The 27,709-nt window shown below is 35.5% G+C and overlaps 2 protein-coding genes across 2 annotated transcripts in view; one reads left to right on the top strand and one right to left on the bottom strand.

The window, feature by feature from the left end:
* The window catches only part of LOC128866869 (putative uncharacterized protein DDB_G0271606), an 88,807-nt gene that overhangs the window by 26,944 nt on the left and 34,154 nt on the right, over window positions 1-27,709 (bottom strand). The window lies entirely within an intron of this gene.
* LOC128866870 (larval cuticle protein 65Ag1-like) lies at window positions 16,451-17,253 on the top strand. Its single transcript, XM_054107903.1, has 2 exons — window positions 16,451-16,544; window positions 16,661-17,253. The coding sequence occupies exons 1-2, from the start codon at window positions 16,533-16,535 to the stop codon at window positions 17,093-17,095; spliced, it is 447 nt and encodes a 148-aa protein (XP_053963878.1). The 5' UTR covers window positions 16,451-16,532; the 3' UTR covers window positions 17,096-17,253.

The raw sequence follows: 27,709 nt of genomic DNA, 5'->3' as shown, positions 1-27,709 counted from the left end.
AAAAAGTTACACCGAGCTACCTGTCTGTCTCCTGATCGAAAAACACGAAACTAGATCGATCATGTTGTGATAAATGGAAGACACGCTTATAGTGTAAAAGATGTACGTACGATCCGAGGATCCAACATGGACTCGGATCACTACCTTGCAGAAAAAACGTACATCTACCTGCGCAAATAATGTTCAACATCGAAAAGCTGCAATCACAACAGACAACCAGAAGATTCGCCGCTCGACTCTCAGAGAGTACCCTGCTCTCAGAGAGTACTGCCCAACAAACCGGCCTGCACGAACAATGGAGCAACATTTCTCATTCTCTACGTACCGCCGCCGGAGAAGAAATCGGAATCCAGCTAGCCCAACACAACTGTTGGTATGATGAGGAATGTCATGCTGCCGCAGAAAGAAAGGATGCCGCTTACAGAGCCACGCTGCGATCGGGCGCAACGCGAGCCATGTGGGATCGCTACAGAGAGGTAAAAAAGGAAGAGACACGTATTATCAGAAAGAACAAACGAGAGGCCGAAATACGTGAGTACGCGGAGCTTGAGATGCTGGCCATTAGAAACAATGCCCAAAAATTCTTCCACAAAGTTCGGCGGCTTACAGAAGGTTTTAATACCTGGGCGTTTTCCTGTAAGAACAAAGACGGCGATCTGCTGACTGACATACAGAACAATCTTAAATTATGGAGGGAACACTTGTCGAACCTCTTAAACAGTGATAGCCGCACATGTCACAGAGAATGTGAAGATCCCGATACCCAATCGTTGACGACGGAATTGTCGATCCACTACCCGACCATGAAGAGGTAAGAATAGCGTTGGCGCGGCTAAAGAACAACAAAGCCGCGAGCGCCGACGGACTGGCGGCTAAGCTATTCAAACATGGCGGCGAGGAGCTGGTAAGGTGCATGCATCAGCTCCTATGCAGAATATGGTCGGATGAAAGCATGCCTGCCGATTGGAATTTAAGTGTGCTCTGCCCAATCCATAAGAAGGGCGATCCTGCAATTTGTGCCAATTACCGCGGGATTAGTCTTCTAAATATCGCCTATAAGGTTCTAGCGAGCGTATTGTGTGAAAGGCTGAAGCCCACCGTCAACCAACTGATTGGACCTTATCAGTGTGGCTTCAGACCTGGAAAGTCTACCATCGACCAAATATTCACAACACGCCAAATCTTGGAAAAGACCCATGCAAGGAGAATCGACACACACCATCTTTTCGTCGACTTCAAAGCTGCATTCGACAGTACGAAAAGGAGTTACTTGTATGCCGTCTGAATTTGGTATCCCTGTAAAACTAATACGGCTATGCAAGATGACGTTGCTCGACGCCAGCAGCACCATCAGAATTGGGGAGGACCTCTCCGAGCCGTTTGATACCAAACGGGGTTTCAGACAGGGTGACTCGCTGTCGTGTGACTTCTTTAACCTGATGTTGGAGAGCATCGTACGAGCCGCAGAACTTAATCGCTCAGGCACAATATTTTATAAGAGCGTACAATTGTTGGCGTATGCCGATGATATCGATATCATCGTCCTTAACAACCGCGCTGTTAGTTCTGCATTCTCCAAACTGGATAAAGAGGCAAAGCGAATGGGTCTGGTTGTGAACGAGGACAAAATGAAGTACCTCCTATCTTCAAGCAAACAGTCGGCGCACTCGCGTGTCGGCGCCCTCGTCACTGTTGACAGTTATAATTTCGAGGTTGTAAAAGACTTCGCATATTTAGGAACCAGCATTAACACCGATAATGATGTCAGCCTGGAAATCCAACGCAGAATCTCTCTTGCCAACAAGTGCTACTTTGGACTAAGTAGGCAAATGAGTAGTTAAGTCCTCTCTCGAGGAACAAAAGTAACACTCTACAAGGCTCTCATCATGCCCGTCCTAACGTATGGCGCAGAAGCTTGGATGATGACAACATCCGATGAAGCGACGCTTGGAGTGTTTGTAAGAAAGATTCTGCGTAAGATTTTTGGACCTTTGCACGTTGGCAACGGCGAATATCACGGGCGCTGGAACGATGATCTCTATGAGCTTTACGACGACATAGACATAGCGCAGTGAATAAAGATCCAGTGGCTACGTTGGCTGGGTCATGTCGTCCGAATGGATACAAACGCTCCGGCTTTGAAAGTGTTAAGTGTTAAGTGATGTGGTACCAGCTGGTGGTGGCAGAGCAGAAGGAGGCCTCCTCTGCGTTGCAAAGAGCAGTTAGAGAAGGACTTGGCATCATTTGGTGTGTCCAACTGGCGCCGGTTAGCATAAAAAAAAAAACTACTGGCGCGCTTTGTTAAACTCGGCCAAAATTGCGTAAGCGGTGATCGCGCCAATTAAGAAGAAGAAGAGGAATGTCATTACCGGTCACACCACGTTCTTGAATTATCAAATATTATTACAATATCACCATTCATGGTAGACTATTTCTGCTACAAAAATTTGTATTTCACGCGGTTCCTTGGTCGTTATGTGTTTGGAATCACTTTCCAACATTGATGACTGAAACTATATATAATTAAAAAATATTATAACCTTAACATTTCTGTCTTTTAATTGTTTATTATCCAAAGCTTCTTAAAACACTCTGTTCATAATATATGGAGAGAAATTTCTGTTGTATATTCTGCTGAATAGTAAGTTATATTTCTTATAAACATAAGCTGAAGAGCTCCTATCTGGAGGGTTCATTTATTTTATTTAATTTTGTGATTTTTTTATTTTTATTATTTCCTCTCAATTGCACAAAAATCAATATTCCTAAAGCCCTAGGTAGATTACATAGAATTTTGTTGCTTGTTACTTATTCAAATTAGCTCCACTATAAGTGCAGGCTGCAGGTGTTCTCAAATCCAATAATTCAAGGAAGAAGTACTCCAGTGCTGCCATTTTTACAATGTTGTTGTTATTGTTGTTGTTGAGGTGGTTGAACATTTCCACTGAAATTATTTTTGTATTGTGTATGTTTTTTTTTTTTTGTTTCCAAGTCAGATCCATTTAGGGAGGTGCAAGTATAGCAGCAAATCCTTTATCCTCTATCTCTACCCTGGCAAGTCCAGGACATTCACATAAATAGTGGAAAAGACTTTCCTTCGCCCGTTCCGCTTGACAGCTTCTAGAGATAGGATTGAAGGGTAGATTGAGTCTAGCTGCATGATCCCCTACTTTCCAATGACCTGTAACGGTTGCAGTGATGCGTGAAATGTTTGGCTGAGAACATCCTAGCAGGTCATTCGTCCTTTGGATTTTATATGACGGCCATGTGTTTTTTGTTGTAATACATGTAGGTATTTGCTTCCATCTTCTTTCGGCTAAAGCATGATAGTGTGAAGCAATGGATGCTTTTAATGTGTTCAGGGGGTGGAGACTGCCACCGCCTCTGCTATGTCTAGTGTCGAACCTTTTCTTGCTAGCTCATCCGCTATCTCATTGCCCCGTATGTTCCTATGACCGGGAACTTATATCAGAGTAATTTCAAGCCAATGGCTGAGCAATTCCATTTTTACAATAGTATGTTCCAAAAAAATTGTTGTATGTAGGAGTATAATTGAATGCTGAATAAGACTATCCTGAGTACTATTTTTGTTTCTTTCTTTCTATCAGCAAGGAGAGTAATCTAAACATGTAATCCACTTTTATCTTCATCTTTCATTTTAACACACACAAAAATTTTGTTTCGATCTGTCAAGTCTCTCTTTGTTTACTACTTAATTGTAATCGACGTGTCAATATACATGTATATGTAGGTATTTTATGCAAATGTAAAAAAAAATTAATTTTGAAAGGTGACAAATAGAAATTTAAATTTATTAAAGAAAATAGTGAAAATGTCAAAGGAATCTGCTCTTTCATTTCTAACTGTACATTTATGGATGTTAGAGTTTGAAGGTGCTCGTGCAAGCGTTGAAAGCAACAACACTAGATACCATTGAAGAAGTCTATGATATTGTTTGTAAGATTCAAGTTCGATTAAGCAGGAAGTTGCATACCATACAATAGGCATCTTAAATGAATGATTACTCTTTAGTTTACTTATACATGAAGAATTACATTAGAAAAGTTTTGGATGTTAGTGTGCTCATTCGTTAACAATTCGATAACAAAAGTTATGCTGCTAGTCAACCAAACATAGTCGTAAGATTCTCAAAATTACTTAGAGACTAGAACAGAAATATCGATCAACCAAATAAATAAAGTAATTAGTATTATATTAAATTGAATGTTTCATTTGAATTTCGCCCTGGAGCTCAGCTTATTCAAAATTATATATGTAATTTGACGGCGAGAAACCAAATAAGCATACCAAGATATTACAAAAAGGCTGTAGCATCACTGGAATAAATTTATTGAAGTTGATTATTGTTGATTACTACGATTTCTACACACCAGCTAATCATCACACTTCTTCATTTGTGCTATTTATTTATGTCGTTCGGGTGTCGCATTTATTTACACCAATAATTGGAGTATTAATTTTGTTCTTGGTAATAGCAAACGGAAACTCAAAACTTGGTAGAAAAAATTAAATGAGTCGCCAACATTTTCCAATTTTTTATGTATTCTTTGGTAGGCAGATATCAAAGTAATACAACATGGGAAGGCATATAGGTATGTATGCCTTATATGTATTCAAGTTCACATTTTTTGCATTCGCACTTTTATTTCATTTGCATCCAAGCAACATTCAATTCACATTTGTATGATAAATATTCAAATATTACAGTCATCTCGTATTTCCATGTTTAGTCCCATTGTATGTGAACTGGTATGTAAGTTCGAATGCCTAAGGAAAAATAAAGTGAAGATGCAAATTTCCATGGTAGGAAAATATTTTTGGTAATACGAGTATGGCGTACAAACAAACAATTTACAGCAAACATTTAACAGTTGCTAATGGATGTTTTTTTTTGCATCAAAAGCAGTAAGCCAAGCTAGCATTCGACGCAATTGTTGGCCTTTGAAAGCAGTCAGGTGTAAAATGCTTTTGTATTGTTGTTTGTTTATTAATATTATTTTTTTATTGTTACCAAAATGCAGCTTGCATACATACATACATACATACATGTATACTATTTGGAACAATTTTTTGGGTGTGCACAAACATCTTCTAGAAGAGGTAGGCAGTAGGTGTGTATAGTTAGTTGAGCTAAAATTGTAACCACACATTAAAAATGTTGCAACATCATTATAATCGAGGCAAGATTGGTGATTGGTGAGAGTGATTGGCGGAATGATGATTATCTCTGTACAACGAAAAAAAATTCCGTTCGCTGATGATCAGCATAAGTCTTGAGCGTGACGTAAGCGGTCAACAGCAGAAGTGAGCAGATACGAGTGCTGGATGATGCAAATGTAACAGATTGCGCCATTTTTGCTGGCTATGAAAATCATCAATAACTAAGTAAATCACTATTATTCCAGATAAAAAAAAGTATTAAATCGTTTGTAAGTAATAAATTTGGATGATTACTTGATTTATGTAGAGTACGCTGTGGGTAACTGTTTTCATAGAAAAAAAATTAAATCCGTTATATAAATCCGCATGCTTGTTTTATTGCTTCAATTTAAGTCTTCTTTTTCATTTTCTCAGCATTCAACTTATTGACATGCAAACATATGTTGTACAAGCAATTACAATCAGCGACGAGTGGAATCTACTTACTACAAATTGATTTCAATTAAAATAATAAAATTGGTTACAGCAGTGGTAAACGACGACTAAAGATGTCAAAAAGCGACAGAACAAAAAAGAAAAATTTCAAGCTATGCAATGGCAATCAGCAAATGAAACTATCCGACAATCCAACAATCTAATATACTGCGAAGGCGGGACATTACGCCTGCGCAAAACTCACATACATATTTACATATATACACACGTACGCATGCTTTTGTAGAAGGTGCATCCACTGCGCATGCGCGCAACCTAGCAGCAGCTAACTTGAAATCCACATGCCGCAAATTCACACACAAACGCACATGTGAACGATACACTAGAGTTGTTGAGAATATATGCATATATTTTGTCTTTGCATAGCAACTACGGAGAATTAAACTGTCCATGAATTTCTTTTCATCTCAAAAATAACAAATTTATGTACAGCTCAACAGAAGATTATTGGTATGTTTATGCAATAAATTCTTTTTACTGAATTTATGAACTAAGAAATTATTTGGCTTCGATCTTAAATACAATAGAGGTGGATATGAATCTCGTTCCTATTTGCTTAATAAAAATATGATAAGTAATTAAAAATGTTTATAATATTAAAATAAGGATATCAATTTTAAATAGATTTGCTTCTTGTGCAAGCAGGTTTAGATCTCCTCCGTTTAATCGAACACATAACAGATAGGGGATAACGGGTTTAATGACCGTAAATTATAAAGGGGTATTCTCATAACTCAGATGCAGAGACAAAGAGGATAAGAAAAGCATTACACTCTCCTCTGCTTTACTCTATTCAAAATATCCCATCCCTGCCTTTATTATAACCACTTCCTTAAATGCCTATCAACGGGAAAAGTTGGTTTTATTAACTAAATTTCCAGGAAATTTAGGGTGGAATCCGAGTCGGGTTCTAGCGCTTACTAAGTCATACTTCATGCAAAGTAACTGCATATTGCTCCAGCTAGAACACCGTGGAGACTGCCATTACCAAGTACAGTACGCTAACGAAAGTTATGTCGTTTGTTGTCGTTGCTTTATATCAGTCTTACTAGTCTCCCCCCAGCTCGGATCCCCATTTATTGTTATCAGCATCTGTGAGTGAGTGGACAAACAGGAAGAACAACGGTACGATAAATTCGAACGTAAATAACAATAAAAATTAAAAACAATAAAAAAGTAAAGGAAAATAGAATTTTGAATAATTACGTAACTTTGATTCTGTAAAATTTATTGAAAGCGTGATAGCACTTCGCGGATGCCGCTGCCTTCTCTATTCTTTATATATACATATATACATATAATTGCCGCATACACCCTTTTTTGTTTTGGGTGTTTGGCCGAGCTTCTCCTTCTATTTGCGAGGGGGGTATTGATGTTCTTCCACAAATGGAGGGACCTACAGTTTCAAGCCGCCTCCGAATGACAGATATTTTTGTGAAAAGCCTTTTCATGGCAGATGTTTTTCTTAATTTTGGTGTTTCACTGAGATTTGAACCTACGTTCACGCACCAACCCATTCGGCTACGGCGGCCGCCGTTAGAAAAAGTGTTGTGAGGTCGGACCATACAGAAAAGGGAGTAATAATTGAGTTGGGCATGCGAGGATAGAATTAGTATCGTGCGGGACTTGTTCACATATTAGACTGGTGTTTTGTTTGTTGGGGTCTATCATAAATATAGTAGATAGATGATTAATCTGCGATAATATCCAGAACTTTATTGGGCCAATCTTAACGGCATATCACGTGAATAGAATTCTGATGTTAATGAGTAGTGGTTGATCTCACATTAGACCAGCTCCAACATTTACGTACATACTATATTCTTATGTGTCGGTTCAACTTCTTGCAGGTGTTTTGAAGAGGTCTCTGATGTAACAATTCTAATAGAATACTTTGACGCTCCTTGGCGAGAAAGAGATTATCTAACTCTTCACTTTCTAAACTCATGTTGATATATAAAAAAATGTTTATACGGTATTCTGGACGGGAACCTCGACAAATTTTTAAATGGCGCATACACTTCTGTTGAGTGTTTGGCCGAGCTCCTCCTCCTTTTTGTGGCGCGTGTCTTGATGTTGTTCCACAAATGGAGGGACCTACAGCTTCAAGCCGACTCCGAACGGCAGATTTTATTAGAAACCACTTTTTCTGTAATTTTGCTGTTTCATGCAAAGAGATTCGAACCTACGAGCTCCCTTATGGTAGTCAGGCACCAGCTCATTCGGCGACATTCGATTCGGAGGCAGCAACACTCACAACAATATTACTTATGTTGCCAAATAAGATGAACTAAAATATGGGACAATTTTTATTTTGACAATCTAAGTAGAACTAAAATCTTGTTAGTTTGGCTTAAATCAAAACAATTGCAAAAATAAGTAAAATGTATTTATGAGCGAATCTTTGCATACGTGCGTTCGTCAGCAGAACCAATATCAGCAACGGACAATTTAAAGATATTTTTAATTATTTCTTAATAATAGTTTTTCTTTTGTTTTCTTTTGTAAACCAACATTTTTTCCTTGCTGTAATACAACTAGAATTTAATGCATGACAGCCGTATAGCTACCTACAATTGTATACAGCTGGAGTTTCATGAGAGGTACAGGTATGCATGCAGGTATGAATGTGTGGGTACGACGATGAGTCAATAATTATCATCTTTATTTGCATAAATTTGTTTGACGGCTTTTTTGCGTCTCTGGCAGTAAATAATTCCACAAACGCACTTGTATGTAGCTGCATGGTAATTTTCTGGTTTTTTTTTGGAATTTTCGTTTAGTAAAATTCGATTGTTTATGCTATGGATTATCATGGGAAGTTGTGTTGTTTGTGGTTTGTAATCGAATACTTCGTAGTTAAATGATTTATTTAAAGAAGATAATTTATTTAGACATAGATTTACTGATACAAGTTCATTAGGGGTATATTAACGTCGGACTGCGAGAAATAGACTGGCAAAACGGAATGTAAAAAGGTAATAAATGTAAATTGAAAGAGACGATAGATACTGATGTAATAAAATATACGGCACAGCTGTGTACAATGAATTGGATACACTCTTTGTATTCAGTTAACAATAAAAAGCTACTAATTTATAGATGAGTAGGTAAAAGGTGCTGCATTGAGAACGCATTGTTTGTACCTTAAAAGATTAAGCCACTGTCACCAAATTTAAATAGACATACTCAAAGGGTTAAGATTTGAAATATTTCTAACTACTCTAATTACTTCTGTTTTGAATTGGGCGAAGTCCCTTTCAATCCGATGTTCAATATGTTACCGTACACTTTTCCCAATCCATTTTTCCCAAAAGTCATTTTTCCCAAAACTTTTGTTCCCAATAAAATAACTCCCAAACCAATTTTCCCTAAACCATTTTCCCAATTCAATTAAAATACTATTTTTCCCAAAAAAATAAGAAAGTTGTCACCCACCTCTGTCTTTCTATACTGATCTGGAATGTCTCCTAAATCTTCTAACGACTTTGGTTCTGGTGGTAAATCTTTTCTACGCTCTCTCCTTATCCTTTTTTTTAAGTTTTCACGATCTGGCAATTGACTTAGAACTCCGCTTGATACCGGCGGCAATTCACTTCGAAGTATTTGTGCTGGGGTGGCATGAGGATGGTCTGCAGCATATCTTTTAAGATTACTAATAACCTTTTCAGCCTTGACTTCTTCTTGATTTGGAGCATGTTTATGATCACTTTCCTTCAAAACTATTACATTTCCCCTATCAATTGTTGTTATTGCAGTGGCTTTGCAAGTATCAGTTTCATTGCAATACCAATAAGTTTTATTTTTGTAAGAATCTCGTCTGTAATAAACGTGTCCTCTAAAGAATTTTTACACATTTTATAATTTTTATATCATTAATAAATAATTTTTTGCTCTTTGGAAAAAAATGTATTTGGGAAAAAAGTCTTGGGAAAAACAGTTTGGATGAAAAAATTTGGGAACATTTGCCTTTGGGAAAAGTAAGCATTGGGAAAAAAGTTTTGGGAAGAATGGATTGGGAAAACTGGTCGGCAACGGTTCAATATCTGAACTTTTAAAAATTTACAAAAAACAAAAACTTCATTTTTGCAAAATGTATATAAAAATATAGAAATGTCCCACGTAGATATTTACATGGATAGCTTGATCAGACAAGAACAATAAGAAAAAAATTATATAAAAAACATAAAATCGACTGTGGCTTTACTTTGCAGTTAAATGACATATGGAAAGTCAGATCTTGCAATCAGGTTCACGAGCAGTGCACCAAGCGGACGGTCCAATCTTTAACGGATCGGTCCAATATTGCGGTGTTTTTCCGGCAATGACGCCTTGAAAGTTGGCTTTGAGCTCGACCAAAATTGTTCGCTTGGTAGCGTAGATTGACATAGCTCCAGAGAAAATAATCGTCAAGGTGTCAAGACGTTCGTCATGAAATTACCCAGTTGTCACGTTTCTTCTTGACACCTTCGAGCTTGCGCTAATTGTAGGGCATTTAGCGCCTTATTCGATTGACAGATTGGTTATATCGATGCTGTCGAGCTTTGACCACCAAAAGTAGCGTAACATCGCTTTATATAGCGTACAACTGACATTATCAGTGTATTTTTCACCATTTTTAAAGAGTTGAGACGCAAATATGCCGCCATGCCATAAACCGAATTAAATAGTCAATCTTTGTAGATGCATTGATGCTTGGTCGAACACTTGTGGATTTTTGTTCGCCCCAATAGTGGCGATTTTACTTGTTGGCATAGATTGCTTATTTTCAATAATTCCCACATGCTCAGCATGATGAAATAACAAACCTTATTTAGTATTTTCATAGCTGAATGACAATTGGAAAAGTTTTCATTCCTACATTATTCACCCTTTATCATAGAAACAAACATTTTGTTCACCGTGAAAGCCATCGAGGAACAGTGTACACCCGCCATTTTATTCTATATTACTTAAAAAGGTTATTAAGTTTATTATATTTACGCTTTTTATTCATTTTGATGTATTTTATTGTTCCGTCGATAAAAAGTCTAGCCCTTCAAAAATTACCATACTTATTTTCTCCAAAGCTAATTTCCACATTTGGAAGGAAATAATAATCCGAAGTGGCTATTTATAGACTAAAACGAAGTTGGTTAAGTATATTTCGAGGTCACACTCGTGTAAGGCAGCTATATATATAAATATAACTCTTGTGAACTGGCAGATTGATCTACCCTCGTGGCAAAGCATTCAAAATCATTTTCAGCGATGAATCGCAAAGAAAAAGACTAAACAACATCTGGTAGTGTACTATATACCTATCGGGGGATTTTTTTAGAAATATCGGAGACTTTGTCAACTGGATAAAGTATTTTTACCTCGTGAATCTTTTAGGTTTGAAAATAAGCAACTTAATTATTATTATCCACTCAAAATATAAGTCTATTATTTGATTCACTCTCAAATATTATAAATTCGAATATCATAAATTCAATCATGACATCAAGCGCTTATATGTAGCTCTCTTTCAATTTCCAACTCCGTTATTACAATTATACTCGAAGGCAGCACCCTTTATAAACCCCTCTTTTTAGTTTATTTTTAAAGTTCAAAGCGGCAAATTGCTAATTAATTTTCTGCCAAATAAGCTGTGAGTTGAAATCTATCAAATAATTGCTTTTGTTTGTAGTCAACAAGAAGAAGTTCGCGTTTGATTAGGTTCTCATCTGTCGGCGTTATTTATCTAATAATAATGCCATGAAGTTTATCAGCACAATAAATTCTTTGTTTGTTTACATTTCATCATATATTTTTCATCTTATTATAGATCTTACGCATATACAGTATGTTCAAAAAGTGCCAGAATTGGTCAATTAAACACAAAATATATCTTATTCATACACCTTCCAAAATTATAGATGCCAGTAGCGAATAATTCCTAATACGATATCTTCGCTTTATGCCATCTTTGACATTTGTAGGTACAATTTTGACAATAGAATAAGGTTTTAGAATTACTGAAATTTATTATGACAATGGTCGACCTTTAAGAATAACATATCACGAAAATTCGTGATTCTTTCGGTGGAAAAAAATGTTCAAATGAGTCGGCAATTCAAAGCTTGGGAAAAAATATCAAGGAACTGGTTCTGTCGAGGTTAGAAAAAGGAGTGACATGTCAAAAATAGGACGTTCTGTTGAGAACCAATCGACATCTAGGAAGACCCTTTACAAACAAATATGCCAATGAACAATTAAATCGTGAAAGTATTGTTCAAATGCATTTTTCGCCATTTACTTCGAATTCTCTTTTATGCTGTCTATCTACTGAAAACAGGATGGTCGAAATGGTAATGCTTACCATTTTAAGCTGGCGCATGATCATAAAAAGAATCAAACAATAGTTTTTTCAACAAATCAGGCCTCTTTTCGAAGATTTTGCTTTCTCAAATACCGCATAACGGCTAGATAATATTCCTCTTTTGACATGTGACTTATTTTAAGTTAAAAAATCCATTTAAACCGTGATCAACTCCCGGTACTTTTTTGACAGTATACATCTCTCTCTCTCTCTCTCTCTTTCTCTCTTTCTATATCGTGCATAAGTACATATTGCCTCGTTCGGAGGGGGCTGCTGGAGGTAAGTAGCTTCTCATATTTTAACTTAGATAAATTTCTACTATAAATGGTGGGATCTACAGCTTCATGTTTTCTCAGAGAAGCTTTTTCATGACAGAAGCACACTCGGAGGCTTTCAATTGCGGCAATCGTAATTAACAAAAAAACATAAACATTTCCTTTTTTGATGTTATAAGCTCACAGTGAACTCGAAATCGGACCGGCTGAATGGTAGCCACGCACAAAATCACGATTACGTAAAGACATCTTTCTTGCCAGCGTAATTATACAATCGAAACCATCAAGATATCGCCATGATTGGAAGCAATAACAATGTTTCTCAATTGCAGCATTGCCTTTTCACGTCATCAATCTACATATATACATTTATATATACATAAGTACACCTACATATATATGTACTTATACAAGCCACTCAAGTGACAGTCAGTGGTTGAAATCGGCTGTAAAATCAAAGCTATGGTCATTAATTCGCATTCAAACTTCTAATACTCGTACAAGTGTACAAGTTACTCAATAATTGCCTGTACGCAAAGATTTTCGTTTTAGAGTAAAAGTGAAGTGTGAAAATTGGGATTAAATATCTATAAATTTTACCATTTTGATAATGCTTCTCCTATGTAATAAATTTCAGGTTTGCAAATTTTCATTTAGTTTCGGAGGTTTATGTTGACGAGGGTTATTTATCTAATAGGCTGCTCTCAAACTCTCTATAATGGCACACTTGTATGAAGACTTGTTTCTTTCAAGTATATTGAAAGTCATGCTGTTAAATACCATACGCAGGTGACTTTCTATTGTCTGATATTAAAGGCCAATTAAATAAAAAAGATATAAGATAATAACAACTCGGTTAAGAAGTGTTAAGCCTCAGAATATTTTCACCGCTATAGCTCTATGAGCAGATATTATTAACTTACTCGAACATGCACGGTAAAGCCTGTTTTGCGACAAAATGTAAAAACGTTATTAAATGGGCATCTAATTCGGGCATGATTAATCAAACTAGTAATAAAACTGGTTAAATGATGTTCTAAAACCCACAAGTTCTTTTTCAACCCTATTAAAAACTTATATTCGATGCTTAGATATAAATATCTTCCCAACGATATACATGTTTTGCACATATCTGTAGTATATTGATTTAGGCTCTTTGTCTAAGAAGGAAGTGTGCTTGAAAACTAGGCAGAATCATCTATAATGGCCCCACCTACACATGAGTAAGATTAGGCTGAAATGGCAACCGCTAGATCCAGCGGCACTTTTAGACCAAAGATGGAGACCTGTTGAAATACAACATTTAACTATAAGCTAATCCTCCACTTGACTATAAGTTACGGCGGCCACCGTAGCCGAATGGGTTGGTGCGTGACTACCATTCGGAATTCACAGAGAGAACGTAGGTTCGAATCTCGGTGGAACACCAAAATTAAGAAAAACATTTTTCTAACAGCGGTCGCCCCACGGCAGACAATGGCAAACCTCCGAGTGTATTTTTGCCATGGAAAAGCTCCTCATAAAAATATCTGCCGTTCGGGGTCGGCTTAAAACTGTAGGTCCCTCCATTTGTGGAACAACATCAAGATGCACACCTCAAATAGGAGAAGGAGTTCGGCCAAACACCCAAAAAAAAATAGTGTACGCGCCAATTATATATATATATATATATAATCCTCCTCCAACTATTCAGGTCCCTGATGAAATAAATCAATACACGTGGAGATGCATTCTCTTAAAGCAGATATGTGAGTTCGTTTTTTACAGCTTCTACAACTATGTCGGCGTACCGACTTCAAGGAACATCCACACCTGCTGCTTGTTTACCTATTAAACTTTGTTCAGTGAACAGTCCCATCTTTTGTTTCCAGACTCCATGTAAGGAAGAGAAAAAAGGAAAATTCTGAAAAAATTAACTTTTTATAGGGCTAAGTTAGGTGTTTGTGGCACTCGGTTTTAAATATAGTCAACTCACTTAGATCATGTTGGTCCGTTGAAGTACCATTGCGTTATACGGGAACCTCAGGATTTATTTATCATGCTCTTATGAAGCACAGGACAGGTTTTATCCCAACACCGGATAGTCCCCTAAGAGGGTGAAAATAGTATTTCCCTAACATCTTTGCTCTACTCCTAACTAAGCCCGGATAATTATAAAGGAATGTTTCTTCTGTTTCTTCCTCTTCCTCGTCTCTTCAACTTCTGCAGCTAACTTTTTTTTACACATTTTTTCAATTCTTTATATAAACCCAGTATTGTGCTATCGCGAAACTATTATAAAATAAGAATGTATTGTACTTCAGCCGGGAAATGAATTTCGGACGACAGAAAAATATTCGACAAAATTGAGCATTGTGCTTTTATTAAATATGCGAAAATCTGCTCAAAGTTTCTTAAAATGATCGTTACTAGTGACGATACACAATATTTTGAAACTAAGCGGCGAAGTGAACATCAGAATCACACCTCAAATAAGAGAGAAGATGGGCCAAACATTTCCATCTTTGTTTTGCCTGCTTATACCCGCCTAACCCGCTTAGTAGAGTCTTGCACATACATATAAACAGGAAATTTTTGGCGGTATTTTATTTTTCCTTTCAAAATTTTAATAGTAATAGGAAATAATTGATACATTCGAGACTTGCGGCGTGATAATCAACATTTCAAAATTTCATGGTAAAAAAAGTTATCTAAATATATGTAGGTTTAAACATACAAAATTTCTGTGAATTGTTATTAGCGTACAATGTAGATATTTCGCAATTTATTTTATTAGATGTAGAGGTTTATGTTTATTCTAGCTTGGTGGGAAGAGGTTGCATGTGAAATACACTGTAACCTGAAAGATCTAATGCGCCCTTCATGGATTCAGATTATTTCTCTGAGCCCTACTTCTTCAATTAATTTTAGCATTTGTCCTATTTGGTTGAGTTTTATTTCCTCTTCTGGTAAAATATGTGTGTGTAGCCAGCCATTTGTTCCGCTTATGCCTACAGAACCTGCTAGTTCCATTGGAATATATTTCCAAGTTAATAAGACGATAGTTCAATCTACATAGCCCTGTTAGAATTCTCGTCATAATTCTCAAATTATTATTATTTAATTCCAAACAACCTTTAAATCGCTTTCTGGTTAAACTACCCATCATTGTCTTTCCTATACTTCCTGAATAAGAGAGGAGAATTTACCTTTTACTAAGCTACAGATTGGAAGACCGCGTTTTTCCGTGTTAATTTATTTGTTATTTCTTTCCCAGTAACTCCTTTGCGCCATGGAGGCCTGGCAGTCGATATTCGATCTACATCATCTACTTTGAAGCTAGCATTTTGTTTTTTCAAATATAGAATTTTTGTATAGCTATATAACTGCATACTCGAAATTTTAATATACGAATTTTTGTTAAAAAGTTGAAAGTTTTGATGAAATTATGAAAAATGTTATAAAAATTTGAAAATTTTCGTTATATGGTTTTTGTTTTGGTATGAACTAGATTTTTATAAAAAAATTAGTAGTATATTTATAATTTGTCAACGGCGTATTCATACATGAGAATAAAACGTACCGGAACGGATTAATAGTGATTAGGGCAAGCAAAACTTAGTATTAGTTTTTAAAGTTTCCAGTTCCAACTTAAACATTTATTTTAAAAGACGTGGGCATATTTATTGATGGTTTTAATATTGTACCTGACTGTTAGAGCCATATCAAAACTCTTTCGTTAACCTTCTGCCACAGTTCTTAGTTCTCCATTGTTTGCACACAGCATTCGTGTGCTTAATGTGTCTTGATATTATTTAATTTTATCACAGCGTCGCCACTCCCATTTTCTCTAAAACTTCTACCACGCAATTTAATTTATAAAATTTCTGCACATTTCTATTTTCGAATATAAAAATTCGGTCTACTTTCTACCTCTTCAATATTCATTTAAGAATTTCATTGTGAATTTTTTAGCAATGAATTACTTACAAATATTATATAATAGAAATAAGGCGGATAGCAAAAACAAAAATTAAGCTCACACGCGTGAATGAAGATAGTATTGAGACAAAAAAGAAAGAAGCAGAATGAGGTAAGTTTTTTTCATGATTCTGCTCACGAGTATAAAAAGAGAGGTGCCAATGTGCCGCAAACACATACTTATTCTGTTCTAGGTGCTATAATAACTTCACACGAACAGCGGACATATTTGTTAATTAATTAATTGTTAATTTAGAAAATATCCTACTGCACAAAAAATGGCAAATTCTGTGAGTACCAAATTATAAGTTTTATTCCTTATAAAAAATTTAGTTAATTTTCATTATTGCTCCTTTTTTATTATAATAATTATTTTTTTATCAATTTCTATGTATTTCCTATCCAGTGTATTCTCCTATTTATTTGCGCTTCAGCTTTTGCGCTAACCACAGCTGTCACAATCCGCGATCGTCCACTGATCGGCAAACCAGCTATTGCGCCTGTGGCCGTAGCCGCTGCGCCAGTGAAGGATTTTGTGCCTATTGTTAAATCTTTGGCAGAACGCAAGGATGATGGCTCTTTTGTTTTCTCTTATGAGGGTGCCGACGGCAGTCAACGCGAAGAGGTTGGTATTGTCAGGAATGCCGGCACTGACGATGAAACTTTGGAAGTGTCTGGCTCTTATCGCTACTACGATGCTGATGGTCAGCTGGTCGAGGTACGTTACACCGCTGACGAAAATGGTTTCGTGCCACAAGGAACAAATATTCCTCAAGAAATTTCGGCTGCAGCACATGCAGCAGCTGAGGTGGCACGTCGTCAGCCAGTGGAAGTGAAGTGAGGAGAAGTGTGCGTGCGTGAGTGCATGCGTGTGAAAAAAAGAAGATGAAATGATTGGTGAAAATCAGTGATTAAAGTATTCAAAGGTGCTTTATAAGTACGCGTGTTTATTTGTAATAAATTAACTACCTAAACGTAATAAAAAATTAAAAAAAAGAAACCGAATTCAAATCAAATAGAAAATTTGTTTAACTCAATTTATTATTTCCTACGATTATTATTAATAATTTCATTTAGTTGTTGGCTGTCGCATTCCATTGGTGTCATGCATGCGCTTGCGCACCTTAGAAAATTTGTTTATAACCTTTTCAAAAGTGACAACCTAAAAATGCTTTAATAAGCCGCATAGTTATAATCATAAAGTATAACACCCTAAGCGTATGAGATACACTGTAGAATATGGGGGGTGGATTTACATTCTAAGAAATCTAGAGTAATCTAAGCTATCATTGCTAAGTATTGCTGAACCCGTTGAGCTTTGTTATCAACTACTTTTCAAGGCTGTCGATGGCTGATCGCTAGTCAAAAAAACGTTTCTTGTAATTTGATGTTTCGTATCCACAAAAGGCTTGGAGGCCTATTTCATATATATGTAGTTGGTTAAATATTTGCATTCAGGAGAGATAATACGTGACTTATACTTGAAACCAGTTTATGATCGGTACTATTCCTGCTTAAGCGCGCAACTCGTTTTTGCCACTTCTGCATGCTGCTTTAATTTATTGTGCTTGAAGTTTTTGAATTTTTTTCGAGCTGATGAGAGGCAACATCCCAAGTAGTGATAAATATGGATATTTCTGTAAATGATTTGTAAACATTTTGTATATCCACATATACACCAAATACATATTTTCAGTTCAGTTTTCCTCAATAAACGCTTTTGGTTAGCTTAAAATGCAATTCTTCTTCTTCCTCGTTTATTTAGGAAAATTCCTGTTTACAGCAATATCTTTGGATAACTTTTACTGTAGTTCAGTGGGTTCGGATGTCCAGCATTCGTGCCGTCTCTTCGATGGCCGTCCGAGTAGTCCAATGCGGATTATTCTGCCGTTCATCTACGTACTTGCTATGCGTTCGCTCGAAATTCTGGGAACATGATCTGTCTCTCTGATCTCTCCTTTCTCTTATCCACCGGCTTACGTATGCTACATTACAGATCTCTCTAATTTCGTCATTTGGTCTACTATCATGCAATGTGTATCCTGTTATTTTCCGTAGTGTTTTAATTCGACAGTGCTAATAATCTACTGAGTTATGGAAGTGTGTGCTCTTGTTTCCGTCGCATACCTTATAATCGGCCGAACGCATGACTTACATACTATATCTTTTCTTGCTTTCAATGTTCATGTATTTGTTCTTCCATATCGCTGATCTTATTTAGCCAGATAGTATTGCTGCTTTGTTTGCCGATATATTAACTTCTTTCGTGAGATTCTTACTGCTGGTTTTTTGTGGCCTCAACTATGTGAACCCCATGAATTGTTCTATTGGCTTATTGCTAATCACCAACTTCCATCGATTTGGATGTTTGGATATTACTATTGCCTTGGCCTTTGCCACCGATATCTGCACCTTAAAGGATGAAGCCTCGTGCAAAATTTGACCAGTAATCTCTGCAGGTCGTCTTCGTTTTCGCTATCAACACATCGTCCCCTTAGTATTAAAATAGCCTATACATTTTTTGATGTTTTGAGAAAATGAATTTCAAACTTTTTGTCGAAAGTAGCTCTCACTCAAATCTCGTTATGTCTGTAAATATTTATTATTTTTTGACTGACGTTTTGACCCACTTTGTGGAACTAGAATTTGATAAAATTTTGACCACATATAAAATCGACGATGGAGAATCCAAAAATTCAGTAAAAAAAATAATAGCCTATGAGCACATAGGCTATTGTTATACTAAGGGGACGACATCATCGTTCTAAATGTAACTTTTATTGTGCCGTAGTGTATGCAATTTAACCTAAGTGTACTTATAAATTATTTTAGTTGGGGGAAAAATATCCATCCATTATTTTCTCGGTAGATGGCTATATTGATCGATATCTCGTATAGTATCGATCAAACAATTTAAAGTTTATGCTCGTTATTAAAGTGACATTTGACACTAAAAAAATCTTTTGCTATTTGTTTGTTCCATTTAGTTGTGGGTATCACAATAGGATGAGTGTTAACAAAGGGATTCAATAAAGAGAAAATTCGGCACATTTCATAGTTTTTCTTTGTTAAAGGCGAAGATGCAAGACCGATGAAATTGTGAATGGGGTTTATGGAGCAGATGCTGTAAAAGCTATTTACGTCCAATTTTGTTTTCGTCGATTTCGTTCAGGCATTTTTGATGTTAAAGAAAATTACGGTAATGTCGATAAAATCAGAAATAATAATAAAAGTTGACCGGCATATTAGTAATCGCAGCATCGCCCAAGAGCTAAAGACCGACCACAAAACAGTTTTAAGCCATTTGCGCAAATATAATAACTTTTTTTTTTGTTTTAAGTTGATAATTTTTTATACTGATAATACTACATACATATATGTATGTATTTAAACGTCCATTAGTTATTTTTGTTAGTTGGCTTTTATGTCTTTGTACTGAGTTTTGATTCCAATAAACTGACCATGACAGTTAAATATGTGGATACACTACTACTAATAATAATTTATACATATACATTAAGAATACGACCAAGGCCATGATTGGTTTATTTAGCAAGATTTAAATTCCTTAAATAGCAAATAAATAAAAATATTCAGGTATTAAACTTGCTGCTTTCAAAGTTGCTTTGTATTAAAGGAAAAGAAATGAATAGTTGTAGTTTAAAACAATCAGGTACTGCTTGACATTGCCATTGATTCGCTGTAGGACTAGATAAGTTTGCAATTTCTTTTGCCCAAGCATCAGAAGATCCAATTTCTTTGTACAATCGGTTGCTGAGTGTTTTTTAGTCATATAGTGATAGTTTTGGATTAAAAAAGGTAGATCATAAAAATTTCTTATATCTGGACAACGGGTATATAAATACAAACAACAACAACACAAATGATAAGAATGTTCTATCAAAACTAAACACGAAGAAGTTCAGGTCAAGTTACAATATCTAAGTGGTTAATTCTCAAGTTGATTTCTCCAGAATATTTGTCCGTCCTCCAAAGCCGTCCTAAAGAAGTGATGGTTTTACTCGCTGTAGAGTCTATTTCACTATTCATAGACTACTTACATAGCTACTCGACGATATAAAGAACTAAAAATTCGCGCTTACCAATAACGATAATGGACTAATGATGTCCCTGACACACACGCTAACCCAAAAAGTGCTTATCAGTATTTGCTGATCTATTTTTGAATTAGCGTCATCCTAAGCACGATAGTTTGATATATTCTCAAACCAATGAGTCAGAAGTAAATGTTTTATAAAATAAATTAATGGACATTGATTTTCAGTCAAAAAGTCATTGAAAATTTTTTTATGCGAAGATTTACTTATGTGAGTTTAGCGGATATTGTGTTTCATTCTAAAACACGTGATGAAACAAAACAAAATTACAAATTTAGTTGGGCTTCATTTATAAAAGAAAATCCGCGCTCTTATTAAATTACTGTATATTATAAATATTATCTCTAAATACTCAGTAAAGACGTTGTCGATCAAATGAAGTACTAAATCAAATGAAAAGCCCCTACATTTTTCTTACTGTGCATTCAAATCATCTGCATGTAAAAATTTTTACATAAAAATATGCAGCAAAATTAATTTCAGGCACTGTTTCGCTTCGTTTGCCAAATGTTACCAAAACCATTATCAACTCACTTCAAAACAAATCAAAATTCGCCACTCAAGTCAACTTGATTTTGTCCAGAGACGCTGAAGTAACGCCTCAACTCAATTCAACTCAACTCACACCAATGTTTTTTTTGTTTTTTTTCAAAGAAGCATATAGACGCAGCTTAGCAACAGCAACATTTGTCAGAAACAAGCAACACGCAAATAATGTCAACAACAATAGCAACAACAAAATTAATGGCAGTAAAATTATGTCTCAAAGGCTTTTTAAAATAAATTCAAATCAAATTCTTTCAGCGTGGCCTGTTGCAAATTGTTAGAAAAAAAAACAAAAACAGAAAAGGAAAAAACAATAGCAGCAGCAAAAACAAAACACAGTTATAAAAAAGTGCATCAATGGTGCAGTGCGAAAACTATGCCGTACTGGGAGCGCCACACAAGTGAACACCTACTCCACCGGCATATACACATTCATACACATCCCAACAACAATCATACTAGCATATACATACATAGATAAATAGAAATAAAACAATTTTGTAATGCAGCATCGCGAGACATGAACTCCATCCAATACGCCAGCTTATTTTCGCTTATTTTTCTTGTTTACATTTTTTTTGTTATTGCTGTTGTCTTATTGCACACTGACACACTGCCTCAGTGCGAGTTATCTTCCGACTTCCAATTTTACTGCGCCAGCTAGCAAATTTAACGCTGCAGTCAATCGCGTTTATGTGTATGTATGGATGTATGTATGTGGATAGCTCCACTCAAGCAAGTGAACGCTAAGCAAATCTGAAACATTAGTTAAGCTGTCAAAATTATAAATTGTTGCAATTTTTACTTGCTCGCTCGCTCAATCGTTGTCTGTCTGTCTGTCGGTTTCCCTAGCATCATCTTCATCTACTCCGCCAGCAGCAATAGCAACTATGTATGTATGTATGAATGTAGCACCCTTTAGCTGCCAACTATGAACGCTGAAGTCGCTGGGTGATGCGGCGAATCACTCGCTTATTGCCTCCTCGCCAAAGATTTTATTAAAATTAAAAAAAATATGATTAAAGTAATTTTATTATTGTTACTTTTTCTATGCAATTGAAGCCTATCGTGCCAAAGCACTTTCCGTTCTTTGCTGGCAATATTTTTGCGTATACTCGTAACCCCAATTGTACATCTCCACAAAGTGTAAGGCGCCCTTGCACCGTTGCTCGCTGGCGACCCGGTAACATGCAATTGATGTTGGCTATGCGTGCGGCACCTTTTCACATGCACTGTATGCCACCGCTCTGCTAGACTGTGAAGATGCGCACTTTTTTATGCCAGGAAAGCAAATTCAATTTTAAGCGAAATGCATTGTTATTGGAGTGTTTGATCTGCAGACCTTTGGGGGCATTCAATTGAGAGTTGGTCAATGGAATAATGAAAATTCATAAAAATTAGTTACGTAGTTGACAAAGCCAGTGCACGACATCACGGTGAGTCATTACATGTGTAATATGTTGGCGTATATGTATGCAAGTATGTACAAACAAGTACATACATATGTATATATATTATTAGAGCACCCAAATGACCGAGAGTATTATTTATTGCTCCTTGACGCGTTTTCGGACAAACACGTCTTAAAATTAGTGTCTACATAAAAAATAGTCCTCTATAAGGGAAAATATTTATGCTAGATTGATTCCAACAGTCACAAGTGGGTTTGAAAACAATCCAGCTAATTAATATGAACAACCGCTAATAATTATGAAAGAGGATGTTGCCAAGAACAACTTTTCCGAAGACAGAGTTAGCTCAGAAGATCGGAATTTTAGATTTCTATAATTTAACGAGAATTCTCTCTGAGTTCATTTTGACCATCTACATTTTTCCTAAATCGGCATTTTTTGCCCTCTCCCAAAACAGTTACAATGAAAATTTAAGGCCGCTAGAGGATTAAATTGTTTTACAAACATTTTAAGGTGACAATTCCACTGGGGGTCACCGAGGCCGAAGAGCTCGTACGAGTTACGGTGAGTGCTCATTTGGTATAGAGGCATGGCAAACAATACAGCTATGAGCGTTAAGGAGCTTCAATTTGTATTGACACCAATATTTTTACTTACTGTATCACTTATAGAAATTAATTTGAAGTAATTTTTCTAAATTTCAGATGCTTGTGTTCACATAATCAAATAAATTTTCGCATCATTTTTCATGCAAAAGTTACAAAATGCACAACTGTCAACAAAATTTTCACCTTTTTAATCAGATTTCCCGTTTTAACTTGTTTCTGTGAAAGTTCTGAATCGAAAGTAGCTATTAAAGAAATACCAGCTTAAGGCAGGCCACAAACAGGGTACAATTCGCAGCGGTTTGTTGCAGTTGGAAAAACCCCACTGTGTATGGCGAAGTGCGCGCACAAATCCCAAGTAATTGAAGATTTTCACTTACCTGGGATTTGTTGCTAATTTGTGGCGCAGTTTGTGGATTTTCTTACTTTTTTACTGACCCTCGTCGACATAAGAGTAAGCGGGAAAATGACATGGGTTAATACAAAAATTGTATACTCCTCTGGAGAACTCATTTCCATATGTGCTAAACACTTAATATGAGAACGATTACTCCTATTTTGCAACCATTCTTTCATCCAAACCGGTTTTTTCTTTTTTTCGTTTTTTTTTTCTCAATGCACATGTACAGGGTGGGCCATATAGCGTTTGCTTTTTGAACCACCTATTTTTTTGAGAGTGGTAACACAAATGACATGTCAAGTGTGTTCATAATTTACTTAAAGGTTTGACATTTACGAAATGGGACGCTATACGCTTGAACAAAATTGGGAAATATTGAAAACCCATTTCCAAAGTGGTGAGTCTTCTTCTTCTTTTCTGATTTTCACATCGGTGGCTACGTCAATAAGCAAAATTTTTGGATTTGGGGCTCAGAAAATCTACACGTTACTGTAGAGAAGCAAATGCATCCCCAACGAGTCACTGTTTGGTGCGGTTTTTGGTCTGGCGGCATCATAGGGCCATTTTTTTCGAAAATGAGCGAGGAGCCGAGGTTTACAGTAATTGGCGAGCGTTACCGTGACATGCTCAACGAGTTGTTTCCAAAAATTGAAGAGGATGATATGGACGATATTTGGTTCCCACAGGATGGTGCAACTTGTCACACTGCCAAATTTACACTCGAACTTTTGGCTACCGTTTTTGAATTCCGATATCAATTGGCCGCCTCGGAGCTGTGATTTAAGCCCGTTGGACTATTTTTTGTTAGAAGCCGTTAAGGACAAATGCTATGCAAACCATCCAGCGACGATCGATGCTTTAAAACACGAAATCGAGGTTGCCATTCATGAAATTAGGGCCCAAACAATCGAAAATGTGCTTAAAAATTGGGTTGATCGAATGGCCTTATGTAAAGCCAGTCGTGGCAGTCATTTGAACGATATTATTTTTCATTCATAAGTGACAATGTTCAATTTTCAAAATAAAATAAAAAGTTTGAAAAAATATTCATTATTTTTTTTTTATAGCCGATTCAAAAAGCAAAGTTTTCATGGCCCACCCTATAAATAACTGCAATAGCAATCGCGTCCTCTGCTTTTTTGTTTCGGATGTTAAAAGGACGACGATCGCAACGAAATGATGGTTTATGGATTTATGTACAGTGGGTGACTTACGGACTAGTTAATCAGTAAGTTGTCTCAAGCTAAGTCCTCAACACTAAATTTTGAAAATAGCTCTAAAGCAGAATTAACATTGATATATACTCGTACATACATAATAAGTAACATTTTTTTTAAATTCTTTTTTCGTACTTAATATAAAATACGCTCACAAAAGTAGTTTTCTGTATCTTCGCTATCACCCGTTTATTGCCCCTTTGTATAACTTACAATATCTTGCTATCGCATTAACAATTTAACAGCATTTTTATTCAAATCAACCAAAATCTGAAACAACAATTGCTTTAAAGTCACATCATATGAAAGCATCGCAAGCATCTTGGATGAATTTATACCATCCACATATGTATGTGTGCACGTGTAAGCATGCTTCCACATAGAAGTTCTTTACGTGACACATTTAATTTTGTGTAGTTTTTTGCTTTGAAACATTTTTTATAACCCTCTTAAAGTGTTTCCATGCATTTCGCATATGGATTTTATGTAAATAAACAAACACAATTTCTTTATGCAGTAATATTTGTGTACACATTAAGGCAGAAAAAATGTATGTACATAAGAGGAATAATTCGTCATTCTAAATACCGGTCGTACACTTTGAGAATAAATCCCCGAAGAGCGCATCACCTGTCCAGTGAATTATAAAACATTGTGAAATTGTGAAAAAGCTATAAAAATTTACTAATGAGCCATGCAAATTTCAAGGAAAAATTTTTCGCATACATACATATATGTATAGTATGAAAGTACATACATATTAATAGTATACACTAGTAGTTTAGAGCAGCTTTTCATACTAAATCTATTCCGACAGCTTCAGTTCAATAAAGTGCTTACTACAACGAAAAAAATGCTTTCCAGCGTATTTGAGTGCGAAATCATTCTCAAAAGCTTGCATTAAATGTTCAGTATTATTAAATAATTTAAAAACCGCAAAACTAATTTATGTAATTTTTAATATTTTTATAATTGTACCTATATATAGGGGTTTCCATTAAGGGCGCTCGAAGAATTAAATTAGATTAAATAAACTGTGTAAGTGATGGCTTGAAACTACTTTCATACGGAGTATTTCTAATTATTACAATATCAATTTAATAGATAATTTGAACTTTTTGAATTTATTCAATGCTGGAAAATTAATTTTTTATTACTCCTGCCTTAAAAAAATAACAAAAAATATTTGCCTATTAGTAAAAAATGGCTTTATTTCTTATTAATGCAATTTAATTTTAAAAAATCAAATTTGGCATGGTGTATTTATAAAAACGAATAAAGAAAAATCTATCGCCTCCATCCGGAGCTTAATTTAATTTATGATAAAATCATCAAAGAAGAAAATTTTGAGTTACTTCTTTATATTATTAAACGTGGAATATGACGCTCATAAGAAAAAGTAGTAATACTTGACATTCAAATACGATCTCGATGAAATTGCCCTTGAGCGCCACATAAAGTGGAATTAATTCTCTTATTCAGGCGTATAAAAGGGAAATCTATTTGTTATATATATATATATACAATATATATATAATTGGCGCGTACACCCTTTTCGGGTATTTGGCCGAGCTCCTCCTCCTATTTGTGGTGTTCGTCTTGATGTTGTTCCACAAATGGAGGGACCTACAGTTTCAAGCCGACTCCGAACGGCAGATATTTTTATGAGGAGCTTTTTCATGGCAGAAATACACTCGGAGGTTTGCCATTGCCTGCCGAGGGGCGACCGCTATTAGAAAAATGTTTTTTTTTTGTTGTATGAAAGTTATAAATATGAGGTAGTAAAAAAGCACGATGTGACGAAAGTGTTCGAAATTTTCACTTCTGTAAATGCAAATAAATTGTATATTCTTAAATAATACGATTAAATCATTTTTTTTAATTTCATTCTGAAAATGGGCTATGTGGCATTAGCTAATCTACTTTGTCAACCCAAGGGCAACCAAGATTCAACCAATTTACCTTTTATAGTAATGCCCAGGAAGTTGATTTTGAAGATGTTAAGATATAACTAAGTCTTGAAATAGTAAACAATATAAAGTTCGAGGAAAGACAAAAATTTGGTTTGCCGAAAAGATAAATTGCCAAATATTCCCATAAAAATTTGAGATAATGAAAACCATTTGCATTAGTTCGTCGACTCAAAACATATTTCAGAAGTGCGATGTATCAAGAGCGGCTGAATGGGGCAGCACATCTTTAATCCCACGGTAGAAAAGATTTTAGAAAAATTCGCTGAAGACAAGCGAAATCAAATTATATGTAGTTTTTTAGTTATTTTCATAAATGTTTTTTTTTTTTTTTGTTATGATTTCTTTTAAAATATCGAACGCATATTTTTATTTCCTCTTATGGGCACGTATGTATGTAGTTACATAGGTTTTTATAATAATAGATACTTATTTTATTTACAGTGTACTCATGTAAGTAAATATATTGAGATAAAACACATGGGGAATATGCCTTACAATTTTGTTAAAAACTGACGCATAACAAAAACGTTAAGCAAAACTGCAAAATAATTCACCAGCATTCATGAGCACTTAAGTACGCTACACTTAAAGTTTTATAAGACTATTAATCGTGACTAATTCTAAAATTAGGTTTGAGCTATTTCCGGAAAGGGATAGCCGATTAAAATAAAAGGTGGATTAATTAAAGTATAATAACTAACTGACTCTATCAAAAATATACAATACAACAAAAATTGCTTGAAATATTTTGTTCTTCGCAATGACGCTATGCTGAGGCTTAAAATGAGTAATAGATTCGCCTTTCAATTTAATTTACATGCAAATGCAATAAATTATAAATAATTCATAAAAAAGTCACTATCACCGATTTTACTACTAATAAAAGCAAATTTATTGCGCAACTTTTAATCTTCAGCTAATATGCCTCCCTCACATTGCATACGTACATATGTGTTTTAGTCAAGCAAAAATTACTTACAAATGCTCATTTATGTATACAAATATAATTCTGAACTACCTGCTACTTGCTATTCATCTGTGCCCAGAAGCCTATAAAAGCAGTGACCAGTCCTTTAGAAAAAATGCAGTAAAATTTTTCACTTGCTACCGAACAGAACAATAGTGCGAAAGTGAACCGCAAAATGCGTTATTGCATTATATTTGCTTTGATTTTTGCAATTAGT

This window comes from Anastrepha ludens, chromosome 6, assembly GCF_028408465.1.
Source record: "Anastrepha ludens isolate Willacy chromosome 6, idAnaLude1.1, whole genome shotgun sequence".
NCBI classification, from domain to species: Eukaryota; Metazoa; Arthropoda; class Insecta; order Diptera; family Tephritidae; genus Anastrepha; species Anastrepha ludens.
The sequence above is the reverse complement of the archived record's forward strand: the minus strand, read 5'-3'. Positions and strand labels throughout refer to the sequence as shown.